We start from the raw sequence: 13,232 nt of genomic DNA, 5'->3' as shown, positions 1-13,232 counted from the left end.
CTTTGCTAACCACCCAGCTTAATAAGTACCTCACTAGTCTTCCCTTTTGTTACCCACTCCTATTTTCATTATAGTATTTACTACTACTTTCTATTTTCTTTTTTAAACTTCTTTATTGTCTGTCTGTCACTATTAGAATGTAAGTTCCAAAAGAATTTTGGTCTTATACAGTAATGTGTCCCGGCAGGTAGAACAATGCCTGTCACTTATTTGCTGTTCAGTGAGTGTATTTTGAATGCTCTCTGTCTTCCTGTGAAAATTCCTGGGCATTTATCTTACTGGGGCTTTTCTTAGCTATAGCCAACACACATGCCCTGATAAGCTGTGGTGAGGGAAGAGATGATGGGACAACAGAAAGGTAAGAGTATATGGAGTTGCTAACAGAATGGAGAGTCTGGAGCAAGAAGGAGAGGAATAGCAGGGGAGGATGGGGGAGAAAGCTACAATTCAGTGTGTCACAATTGTGGCTATATGTTTTGGGGTGTTAAATTTTACTCTTGAATAAAGTGAAATTTTTTTCAGCTCGTTAAATTCTAGAAACTAAAGGTAGTTTAGTCCAACTACATACACAGCATTTTATAAATAAGAAATAGGTCTGGAGAGATGAAGTGACCAGTCCAAATGGCACAGGTAGCCTGCTGGTAGAACTGGGACTCCATACTCTGTTATTTGAATTCTTTTTTTAATATATGCTTTACTTTGTCACATGCACAAAATGTTGAGTTATGTTCTGCACAATTTGCATTTTTACAAATACGCCTTTTTTTTTTTGCTTTCCCAATAGGTGGAAAACAGACCAAAGTATTATGGAAGAGAGTAAGTATGGATTATTAGAAAACATTTTATAGATTGGCGTATGTAAGAGAGACAGGGTAAATGGATGCTTTTAAATGAAAGCAAGATGAAGTATTCAAGTCTGGTGGAGTTGCATTTATTTCTTAAAAATTTCAAATGTGATCTAATTGGTGAACAATATAGACAATAAAGACAAGTATAAATAAGAAAATAGCATGGGAGAATGTACATGCAATAATGTTAAGGATGCAAACCATACAAGTAAATAATCTTAGATGTATATGAGGAAAATGTACATATTTGTGTTTTTGTGTACATATATATTAGGCATATAGATATGTATATACACACACATGTATGTACAGTGGGATGTGGGTGATTTATTCTATATATTTTTATTTTTCAGATTTTCTTAAATAGTATGTATTATCTTTATTATGAGAAAAATATAATAATTCATACCACTCAGAAACAACTAATGTTAACAATTTGAAGTATTACTATCTGAAGAAATATTTTCCTAATGGATTTGAACCAAATTGAGATATACATATCATTTTATAGCCTGATTGTTCCATTTAAAATTGACAATGAGCATTTTTCTGTTTTGTGAAAAATGCAATGATTTTTGAAGTCCTTAATTTTTCAGGTTATTGAAAAACAGAAATGTAGCACTTTGGGGAAAAGAATAAAAATCACTCATAATTTCATCATTCCTCAAAATTGTTTTTTATGACTGGAGATCATATCAGATAAAAGTATACATTATAAATGTTTTTAAATTATTTAAAATTCTTTATGTTTTCAAGACTTAGAAATGGATTACAGATGCACACCTATGAGTTGAGGAAAGGGTGATTTCAAAGTTAAGAACCACTGATACTCTACAATACCGTTGTATTGTAATTTATATAGTCATTCTGCTTTTGGTATGATAGGTTGCTTTTAAACTATACTATTGGAAGTAACACCATATGAAACATCCCAATACATGGGGTCTTTGGGGTTAGAAATTTTTGATCAACTTGTGCAAATAATTTTAAAATTCTTTAAATATATTGTCACGTTTTGTTTCAGAATTTGTTTTCTTTAGTTTGATTTTCTTTTAAGTTAATTGAATTTTTTTTTTTTTAAGATGGAGTTTTGCTCTTGTTGCCCAGGCTGGAGTGCAATGGTGCGATCTCGGTTCACTATAACCTCCATCTCCTGGGTTCAAGCGATTCTCCTGCCTCAGCCTCCCAGGTAACTGGGATTACAGGCGCCCGCCACTATGCCTTGTTAATTTTTTGTATTTTTAGTAGAGACGGGGTTTCACCATGTTGGTCAGGCTAGTCTTGAACTCCTGACCTCAGGTGATCCACCCGTCTCAGCTTCCCAAAGTGTTGGGATTATAGGCATGAGCCGCCGCACCCAGCCTGCAATGAGGTTATAAAAATTACAAAACCTCCTGGGTTCAGGCGGTTCTCCCACCTCAGCCTCCCGAGTAGCTGGGACTACAGGCAACTGCCACCACACCCAGGTAATTTTTTGTGTTTTTAGTAGAGACGGGGTTTCACCATGTTGGCCAGGCTAGTCTCGAACTTCTGACCTCAGTTGATCCACCCACCTCAGCTTTCCAAAGTGCTGGGATTACAGGCATGAGCTACTGCGCTCGGCCAGTTAATTGAATTTTTAAACAGATAGATAACTATATTTTACCAACTGTATTATTTGATATTATGTGAAGTTAAAATATATACCAATGTGCTAAATAGCAAGGGATAGGTTACCATCTCCTTGCCTGCAGCAGATTCAGAGCATTAGCCTTTGGACCTAGTTCTCAAAGATTGGGAAATTTATGGAGATAAGAAATTCAGGAGCCCATTGTAAACCTAGCTGTCATGATTTGAACATGCCTACTGTGAACTGTTTGAAGACTGAAATTGAAAGACTGAACCATCCCTATCAGGAAAAACTCCAGAAAATTTCCTCTTGCCCCAGTAATGTTCCTGAATTATTAAGGTGCCATTTCAGTGCCTTTTAAATGTATCATTCCAAATTCAAGTGACTATTGTTTCTTTAGTACCAGTTAAAGCTGCAAATTTTCTTTTGAGCAATGAGTCATTGCAGTTATTGTAGGGGAGGAAAGACTTTCCCTCTACCCTCCTATGTTTGAGAGCTGGGTCTATGAAATAAACAATAGGCAGATTAACAGGAGAGAAGGTATACAAATTTATTAATTTTTAATACTACTTGCACAGGGGCATCACAGAAAAAAATAAAGTGAATACCACTCCAAAAAGTGAGATTTGAGAGTTTGTATACCATCGTAACAGGGGAGTGAGAGGGAAGTTTCTGGCCATTTACGGGAAGGTAAATGATAGTTTGTGACAGAGTTTGTCTGACTGTGTTGTCGACTTTTAGTCTCCTCTCCTCCGTAAGAGTCAGTCTTCCCTGGTTGCTGAAACTCATGGGAGGACATTGGTAACAGTTGAGTTCCTTTTGGATGATCTGTCTTTAGGTAGATAGGGAGAATCAGAGAAAGCCTGTGTCTGCATTTGATGTTTTTAAAGTGCCTTTAGCTCAAAATACTCGATACAGCAAAGTGGCATATTTTGGGGTGACATGTCCTGAATTCCTTCATTATCTTTGAGTTATAGAAGGACATATAGGTTCTTTGTAAATTGTAAATCGCTATACAAATGTAAGGTGGCTTTTTATTTTTAATATGTGTCACAACTTACTTTTTTTTTCAGTGTTTTATGCCAGATTGTTACAGGTTCATCTGTGTTTGTGTAAAGAGCATGTTACTTATGTTATTTATGTTTATTTTTTCTCTATTTTTCTATGTTAATCAAAGATAAGGTTTTAGCAGGGAATGAAAACAAGTATTATAGTTGTTTGCTTTGGGCTTGAGTGTTCAGTAATGCAGATTATGCACATTATTGGGCAATCATGCCAATTAAGGACAACCCAGGGTCCTGGAAAATTGCAAACAGAGACTCAGCCAAAATTTTGGAGCAGTGCTACTAATGGAAAGAAAGGAAAATAGGATACATTTCTGTGTTTTTTTTTTTCTTTTCTTTAGCAAGCCATATGGTTAAATGGATACATAAGAAAGGAATTGTCCTCTTGAGAGAGGTGGTTGATCTTCCTTTAGATGGATGTGAATTTTGATTCCATGGTTGTTAACTGGATTGGGTAGTACTTTGGTGCTGTTCTTATCACCACAGAGAAGCTGGCTGGGGGCCAGGCCCAGAGAAACACAAGCATAGTTAAACCCAAGTGCTTCCCTTCCATTATGTGGCAGTACTTTGTCTTCAAAACAACAGGAGAAGGTGGTGGCAGTGGGACGTTGTTTTATCTTGTTTTATTGAAAAATGTAGAAAGCACAGTTTCTGAATAGACTTTGTTTCTTAGGTTTCATGGCATGATCTCCAGAGAAGCAGCCGACCAGCTCTTGATTGTGGCTGAGGGGAGCTACCTCATCCGGGAGAGCCAGCGGCAGCCAGGGACCTACACTTTGGCTTTAAGGTTGGTCATGGGCCTGCAATTACTACTGTGCTTTATTTAAAACTCTCTTAATATAGGGCTTTAAATTTTAAAAGCATCCAGCATGTAATTGAATTGGTTCTTGTTTTCTTGGGATCTAATTACCATTTTAATAGCTTTGAGACCCTTTAAAAATTCCTCGTGAATGGTAACACTCAGTAATTAAGAATAGAAAAGCTTTTTTTTTTTTTTTTGAGATGGAATCTCGCTCTGTTGCCAGGCTGGAGTGCAGTGGCACGATCTTGGCTCACTGCAACCCCTCCGCTTCCGGGTTCAAGTGATTCTCCTGCCTCAGCCTCCCGAGTAGCTGGGATTACAGACGTGTGCCACTATGCCCAGCTAATTTTTGCATTTTTAGTAGAGACGGGGTTTCACCATGTTGGCCAGGATGGTCTCAATCTCTTAACTTCGTGGTTCACCCACCTTGGCCTCCCAAAGTGCTGGGATTATAGGCATGAACCACCATGCCCGGCCTGAAAAACTTTTAAAGCATTTTGCGGTAGCTGCTTCCTTCCATTCCATCTTACCCCTTCTTTCCTGTTTGTCTAGCTTGTCAGCTTCCATCAATTTCTTGAATAAGGAAAGAGATCAAGAGAAAAGATATTCATAACTCATAAAGCTAAAGTCAGTGCCATTTCTCTTAGGTTGCCTTTTGGTTGGAGCAGTTTTTCTTTGGAGCTTTTGACTCTTCCCTATCAGCTGAGCTTCACTTAGTGTTTTGGCTTACAGTACAGTGCCCAGAAACAAATACTCCTGCTAACCCTGCAATAATAACCCAACAGTAAGAACAATAATACAAGAGCATACTTATCCATTGGACTTAACCTTATGCCAGGCCTCTAACCTCATTTAATCCTCACAACAACTCTATGTATTGTTATTACCCCCATTTTACAGATGGGGAAACAGAAGACCTGGATGGAGATGAGTAACTTGGTGAAGGTCACACATTTAATAACTTGTGCTGCTGCTATTTGAACCCAGATTGTCTGACTTCAGAGTCTTTGCTCTTAATCATTCTACACTGCTGCCTCACCAAAGGCTTGGAATAATTATCCATTGTCTTTGTTCATCCCTTTATTTGTTCATTCGTATATACATTCATCTATTTGGAAAAGACTTAAAAGCAGAGACTTCTGAAGACAGAGGTCAAATACATGAAATTTCTTTTGGTAGTCACAAATAGAGAATAGAAAGTTGACGTTAATGTTTAGGACTAACATGTCTAATTCCTTCTCCAATCACTTATACCTGTGTGAGCGAGCAGGGCCTGCTCTGATTCCTGTCCACAAGATTTGATATTAATCTTTCTGTTAAATAGAATGATACAATTCAGTATTATTTCATACTGAATGCTGAAATAATTGTATACTTGGGAGAACAGAGCTTGTCACAGAAGTTCATGGAAATTTGCTTTTTATGGTAAATTATAAAGTGTAAATTCTCCTTCAGTTACTTAATTATACTGTTTTTTTCAGGTTTAAATTGTGGTATACAGGAAAAAAATTCTGGTATGGCAATTCAAATACCTATTCAATTTACCATTAATTGAATTAGAAGACTGATTTGGGGCAAATCACAGAATTTCTTGAAGTTGGTTTCTTCATCTTTCTACTCCTAACATATTATAATTCTAGAATTCTTCACCACCTTATTTCCAAATAGTCTGGTCATCTGACTATCTATGGTAAACAGCCTTGATGTAAACGCTGGTGGTCCAGAATAAGGAAGGAAGAAGGTGAGGTAAAACGAGAAACAGAAGCCTCTCTTTCTTTCCCCTTGGTTGCCATTTCCCCTGCATTTCTCCAGGATCACATAGAAGTTATAAAACTTTAATTTGAACTCAGTTTTCCCTAACTGCAAAATTCAAGTACTTTCACCACATTACGCCACATTGCCTATCATCTTATATCTGTCACACAGTTTTCACCAGCTGATACCAGCAAATACTTGAAGGCTAAGGATTTAGTTTGGAGAAAAGTAGCACCCAGACCTTCATATCTCTTTCTCATTCCTGCCTTCTTGCACTCTCCCATTCTAGTCATGGCTTTACATTTATAATCACTTCCCATCCACTTTGGCCCAGTAAATCTTGATGGGAATGTTTCAAATTCATATCTCTGGGGTAACTTACGGTCTTTCTTTTGTTACTGAAAATTGCCGTAAAATCATTACTTGGAAAAGAAATAATAGTGAGTAAAAAGGGGCTGTAATGGTCATAGATAGAGGAATTTTACTCACAATATACATTTAGTAATTTATGTGGCAAATATGATTGACATTTTCCTTGTTTTAAACTTGATGTATGGCTAGGAAGTGTTAAGCAAAGTCTGAAATAGAAGTTGCATTGATATATGTATTATTCTTATCTGATACTCCCATTTCAACTGATGATTCTCCCAGTTCACATCAATTTGTTTTTAACACACACGTAATCCATTAAGGGGTAGCCAGTTTGTCTATTTTACACCCGTCAGTGTTATTTATGCATTTACTGTGTCAACTAGGGGCTCTAAAATTAGGAATAAGTCTTTGAACTTGATTCCTCATAGGCACCTCAATCTCAGTATATCTCAAACTGAACTCAACACTTTTCTCCCAAATATGCTGTGATATCTATATTTCCTTTATTAGCTGGTCACATTATTATTCAGTCAATTCCATAAGACAGAAACTAAGAAATTATTTTCAGTTTTTCTTTTAGGTGTATTTTATTGTATTTGTAAGGCCTGGCAGTATTCATCCAGAGGCCCCCTACCTTACATTATACTACACACTATACTTCATATCAAATACATATTTTCTGCTGTTAAAATTGTGTAAGGATTTTATGTAAATTGCTTTTGAAATTAACTTTAGTTTTATAATTTTCTTTTTTTGTGTTTTGGAGCCATACCTTTCTTTTCATATTTCATATTTTTTATATTTCCATATTTTTCACTTTTCTTGGACTCTGGCAAGCCCTGGGTACTGTACCTGTATGATAATGATTAAGAGGACTTTCTCTTTGTTGCTCATCTCACACAGCCAAAACCAACAATCTTATTTCTTAAGTATTTCTCAAAATTACCTCTCCTTTTCAACTCTAAGCCACTTTCTGGACTAGTTAAGTAACTGCCTAAGAAATGTCTGTGTGTCCAGCCTTATCCTCCCCAGTACTATAAATGATCTGCCTGAAAATCCGATGGTGTGATCAGCAAGGTTGTAACGTTAAGTAGGGCACAGAGTTTCAAAGAACATACCTCCCTCACACACTGGCATCTCTCCTGCACTTAAAGGAGACTAGCCCTCCACCGAGGACCCTAATGAATGCTATGAGGTGCTGTTTAGGGGAGTGTGTATTGTATGTGTGCTGTCACACTACCAACTTTCTGCAGTCAGAAAAGAAGTTTTCACCATGTGGCACAGCAGGTTTTCTATGGGTGAGATATTTTTTGCTCTTCATTTGCATCCTCTTCCATGCCCCATCTCAGCCTAAATTTTAGGCTGAGCCTTGTCAGGCTTTTCTACCTATGCCCATATTCATCTCTTGACTCAGGAAAAATGATTTTTACTCAGTGAAAGTTTGTCACACAAGGGAAGCATATAGACAGACATTTGCGTGTTCAGGGTGTGTAGTTGAAAAGAAGATGCTAGCCAGCCACTTGGTTATGACTCATGAAGTGTTTCAAAGTGATTCTCGGATTTTCTGTATGCTGATTTTGACAACATTTGTATTCGTTGTAGTTTAATGAGATATGGCAAATATCAGTTACAAGTAACCTAAATTAATTTAAGAGGTTTGATTGAAAACACATGGCTTTCATCATTTTAGAACTAATTATTTAAAAGATAAGTTTTATAAGACACTCTAGTTTTTCTCATTAAAAGAAAAAAATACTAGGTTAAGTTTGGACATTTTCTATGGGCCATTTTTCTGGTTTACTATTCCTGACTTCTGCTGTTTCTGATCTGCTGTTAGACCCATCCGTTGAGTTTTTAATGTCAAATACTATGTTATTTAGTTCCAGAATTTTCATTTGATATTTGGAAACAGTGAAATTTAAGGAGGTGAAAAACCTTGTGGAGAGCTAATGTGAGTGAATATATGAAATGATCTTTTAAATATTTGATATCTACTTTCTCATTGTCACCACTGTCCTGGATAAAAACCCAAACAATTTATGGGTATAAATGCAATCATAACCCATTCAGAACTAATTTTTTTCTTGCTGTTTTTATCTAAACATTTTATTTTTGGGGGGATTGCTGTAAATGCCAAAAGGCCTTTACTAACTCAACAAATTTGTATCATTTTTTTCCTAATGGCTGTTCACTTTTCCTGCCTTAACAAAAATAATGCAAATAGGTGAACTATAGCCTAAAATTATGATCTTACTATTATTTCTCTTAAGTCATCCATGTATTGCAGAGCACATTTGCTTAGACTCTGTCCAAGAGTTTTCTTGGAAATTAAAAAAAAAAATTCTTTATCAACGTTGGACATTTAATATGGCATAAGACTAAAGTTATGCATTAACTTTGACTTATTATTGGGCTCTCTGTCATTGTTGGTTCCCTTTGACATAAAATACTTCTTTTTCACAATGACTTAACCTGCTAAATTTGTTCATTTTTTACTAAGAAAAATAAATATTGTGTGTATTTCACTAAAACTACAAAAGAAAACTGGAAAGAGAAACATTTAAAATGTTAACAACTTAAACAGGAACAGTTTCTATGTAATGTATAGATTGAAAGAATAGAGGAAAATCAGAGAGAATAAGAAATTAAGATTTAAAAAGAAAACTATCAGAAAATAATTGCAGTTACCCACTCTCACTGTTAGAACTTTGGAAATGAAGTTGTAGTATAGACTTTAGAATTAGACAAACCTGAGTTCTAGTTGCCTGCCTTATTTTGTATATTTAACCTTTTCAAGCTTTAGTTTCCTATTTATAAAACAGGGATAATAATCCCAGTATATCGCAAAAGGGACTCTTTAAAATTCTGTTATTAGCAGCATCCCGCTTTCAAGAATCATATTCTCTATCCATTGAGATGCTTTCAGCCACAAGTATTACCTGACATTCAAAATAAGCAAACTCTACTCACTTAGACATAAGTTATTTAAGGTAATATCTCACATACTAAGTTCAGAAATGTAATAATAGCATGGATGGTCAGTATTCTAGTGATGTTATGAAGGACTTGTGATCTTTCTGTTTGTATTCATGGCTAGTCACAGCATCAGCTTCAGTCTAAGGTTGGTTTTCCTTGCGGTCAAAAGATGGCTGCCAGTGCAATCAGAATTGTAAGATTTCTTGTTTATGCCCGGCAGGAGAGTGTAAGGGAACCTCTCTTCTCTCTTGCAGTATGCATCCTTTCCTTCAGGTTGATAGGGCTAGCATGAGTCTGCCTTTCCCATTCTTGGACCAATAACATCTCAGGGAAATGCATGTACTGATTGCTTGTCTAACCTAGCACCTGCTCCTAGAACTGGGAAATGGGTCAGCTTCTTCCGGAAGGTAAGGCTTTGGAAGGAAGAATGAATGACCAAACAAAATCTGGTTTTCTTTTCTTGTTTTAAGTGAAGGAAGAAGGTTGGAGGAAGGGAGGGAACGTGTATACCAGTTAGATAGTTAACTATAGCCAAGTATAGGCTGTACTTAGAAAGCAGTTTCTTTGTTAGGCAGATCAACCCATGGTGTAATTTTTCAAATATTTTAGCTCTGGTCAATCTCTTACTAAAGTTGTATATCTAATTTTAGCTTTAGTAAATACTGTAGTAAGAAAATCAGGTGTGAGTTCCAAAGACAGTTTTATGTGAGGGCAGGTGTCAAAGAGTTTTGTAAAATAGGTTTTGATAATGTTCTTTTGCCTATAATATTTTAGAAATTTGATTTGAAATGTTTTCCAAACTGACTTTAGGTCAGCATTTTAAAGGTGATATGGAAAACCTAATTATATTAATAATTTTAGCATAATGAAATCCATAGATTTTTTATTAATATCTAAAAATATTTATCCCTGGTATGTCACTAATATGTGTCAAGGCCTTTTCATGGAAATTGGAGGGGCTTGCTCTTCACTGTTAAATTGGACAATTGAAATAATTCTCCAGATTCTGAATTATTAAAAAGAGCAGCATTTATTGAGCTTCTATATCCTGCCAGATACTATTCAAGTGGGTCAAGAAAGAAGACATTGAAGCTAGCTCTTAAAGGTAGACTGGCTTACCAAGTAAAAGGGTAGAATATGATGAAAAACAAGCATTTTGGGAAGAAGAAATGGTGCTGGAATGTAGAACAGCATGGAGCATTTCGTGTATGGCAGTCTGCTGAGGGACTGGGAGTGTGGGAAATTTTAGCACTTAGTGTGCCAGGAGAGCCTAGAATTTCATGCTTAAGAATTTGGGCTTTATCTGTAGGAAGTGGGAGTCATTGAAGGCTTTTAGTAGAAGACAATAGGGTTACATGTATGATTTAGAAAGATCATTGCTGGAGGAATTAAAATGCTCAGTGGAAAGGGTAATAGGAACTATGTTTTACCAGAATTATTTGGGTAATTAATTTAGTAAGCAGTTTTTCTTTGACTATGGAGAACTGATATTTAAAAGGGCTTCTGTATACCTTATAGATTTTAAAGGGTTCACTTTGAAGAGAACTGTTAACTCCAAATTTGGCAACTCCAGAGACATTTCTGTTAATCTGACTCATTTTAGCTTCTCTAAATTGGGAGAAGAACAAAGTGACATGTGCAAGAGTCTTGATAATCCCCAAACCCTGTATCTGGATATTTCAGGGCATATTTGGACATATTCCAGAGAATGCCTTATACCTACAATACTTGGCACTTTCCTGTTGATTTTATGCTGACAATAAAGTAAGAATTATTTGGAAAAATTTTAGTAATGGAGAACAAATGATAAACACTGAAAAAACGTGATGTTTGGGAAAATTATATTTTCTTTTAAAAATATGTCACATTTCATAAATTCAGAAACATAAAACTTTTATCAATCTGAAAAATAAAATGTATTATACAGAATAGTATGTATAGTATCATACTACTTATATAAAATATCGTACCTATGGGTGTATATTTAAATAGAAAGGTGTCTAAAAGAATGATCACCAAAATGTTTGGTGTTTATCTCTTAGTGACTAACTTAAACATGATTGTTACTTCTTTGTATTTTTTGAGTTACCTGATTTTTTTTTTTTTTTTACAATGCACATGTATCACTTTACAAACAGAAGAAAAAAAAAACCAAAAGAGCTATTTTTTATTTTGAGAAGAAATGAAGACATTAGTTGCAATGCTGGGTCAAAACTAAAGATAATACCTCCTAAATCTCCAAAGATTTGACACTAAACAGAATGTATCAGTTTATTTAAGTAATTCCTTGGAAGAAGGATTGGTCAGCCCTAGGGCAATAGAAAGAAAAGTCACAGTGGCCTCTGTTCCATCCAAGGTCTATACGGGAGGGGAGTCCTGACCAGCATTGGCAGTGCTGTCTCTGGCATGGAGAGGAAAAAGGAGCCACATGGGTCTCTCTGCCATTAAACGTAATCAATTGAATTTTTTTTCCGGCAGTAGTTCCCAGAGCCTATGAGTATTGTTAATAACAAACTCATTTGATCATAAGACCCCCTTTTCATGGACTTTCTCAGTGGAACACACTTTGAGAAATGTTCCATTCAACATTTGATCCTTCATTTCCTCTTGCTTTGGAACTCATGCTCACCAAGCAGCCTTCTGATTAATGACTTCCCGTGTTGTCTGTCTACAGAGTGAGAAAACTTAACATATATAGGCTGAGTGTTCAGAGCCTTTGAGTTATTATTTCTCATTTTCAATTAACAAATTAAGATTAAATGCTGGGACTACCGGGAGGAAAAGAAGGAAGAAAATCTACAAGGTTTCTTCTGTTTGGTAAATTCAGATAAACATGCACTCCCCAGTCCTCATTTTTCCCCCCTTTTAAAAAGACACCCTTTTTTGATCAATGAACCTAAAATGACTGCTTGCTAAAGTGTTAACTTGATAGAGAAAAAAATGTTAAGGGTTAATTGCCTCACTGATTCTTTTTCTTCCTGTTTTCTCATTTTTTTTCCTGGACTAAAAAAAGACTGCCTCCTATCCAAAGAGTGTTATGAAACATCTACTGAAGGCAACCAAGCACTGTTTCTGTGTATTATAAAATTGCATCTTTTTTTTCTTACTCTGTTTGCAAACATGGCTTTTGCATGTTCTCATATCTTACTTTTTTAAAACTGTTTCTTCAGTTATATAGCATAGCAATTCACCTATTTCAAGTGTACAGTTCAGTGGTTTTTAGTACATTCACAAAATTATGACACAATCAATTTTAGAACATTTAATCCCCCTGAAAAGAACCTCTATACCCATTTGCCCTCACTTTCTGTTTCTCCTGAGCTCTCCCAGCCCTAGGCAACCACTAATCTACTTTCGTCTCTATTGATGTAAACAACCTAGACATTTCATATAAATGGCATTATATAATATATGTTCTTTTGTGACTGACATTTTTCCCTTAGCATAATGTTTTCAAAGTTTATCCATGTTGTAGCATGTATAAGTACTTTGTTCCTTTTTACTAATGAATAATATTAGAAAAATATTCCAATAGTTGATGGACATTTGAGTTGTTTCTACTTTTTGGCAATTATGAATAATACTGCTGCAAATAACGTTATTATGAATAAAATTGTGTACAAGTTTTTGTATAAACATACATTTTTATTTCTCTTGGGTATATACCTAGGAGTGAAGTTGCTGGGTCATATTGTAACTCAAAAGTAACCTTTTGAGGAATCATGGAATGGTTTTCCAAAGTGGTTATATCATTATAGTCCCACCAGCAGTGTATGAAGGTTCCAGTTTCTTCACATCCTTTTCAA

The 13,232-nt window shown here is 35.7% G+C and overlaps 1 protein-coding gene across 6 annotated transcripts in view; it reads left to right on the top strand.

Annotated features, from left to right (window-relative positions):
• Positions 1-13,232, top strand: part of CHN1 (chimerin 1) — a 207,957-nt gene that overhangs the window by 86,923 nt on the left and 107,802 nt on the right. For 5 of the 6 annotated variants that reach the window (XM_063712622.1, XM_024243907.3, XM_054549518.2 and 2 more), the window contains 2 exons: positions 785-816; positions 4,195-4,308. In XM_063712622.1, the coding sequence (XP_063568692.1) occupies positions 785-816; positions 4,195-4,308 (146 nt within the window). Of the gene's footprint in view, positions 1-784; positions 817-4,194; positions 4,309-13,232 lie in introns of those variants that run through there. The other variant, XM_054549520.2, reaches the window with a different exon arrangement.

Source organism: Pongo abelii, chromosome 11, assembly GCF_028885655.2.
Source record: "Pongo abelii isolate AG06213 chromosome 11, NHGRI_mPonAbe1-v2.0_pri, whole genome shotgun sequence".
Classification (NCBI taxonomy): Eukaryota; Metazoa; Chordata; class Mammalia; order Primates; family Hominidae; genus Pongo; species Pongo abelii.
Note: the sequence above shows the minus strand (reverse complement) of the source record. Positions and strands in the feature narration are given on the sequence as shown.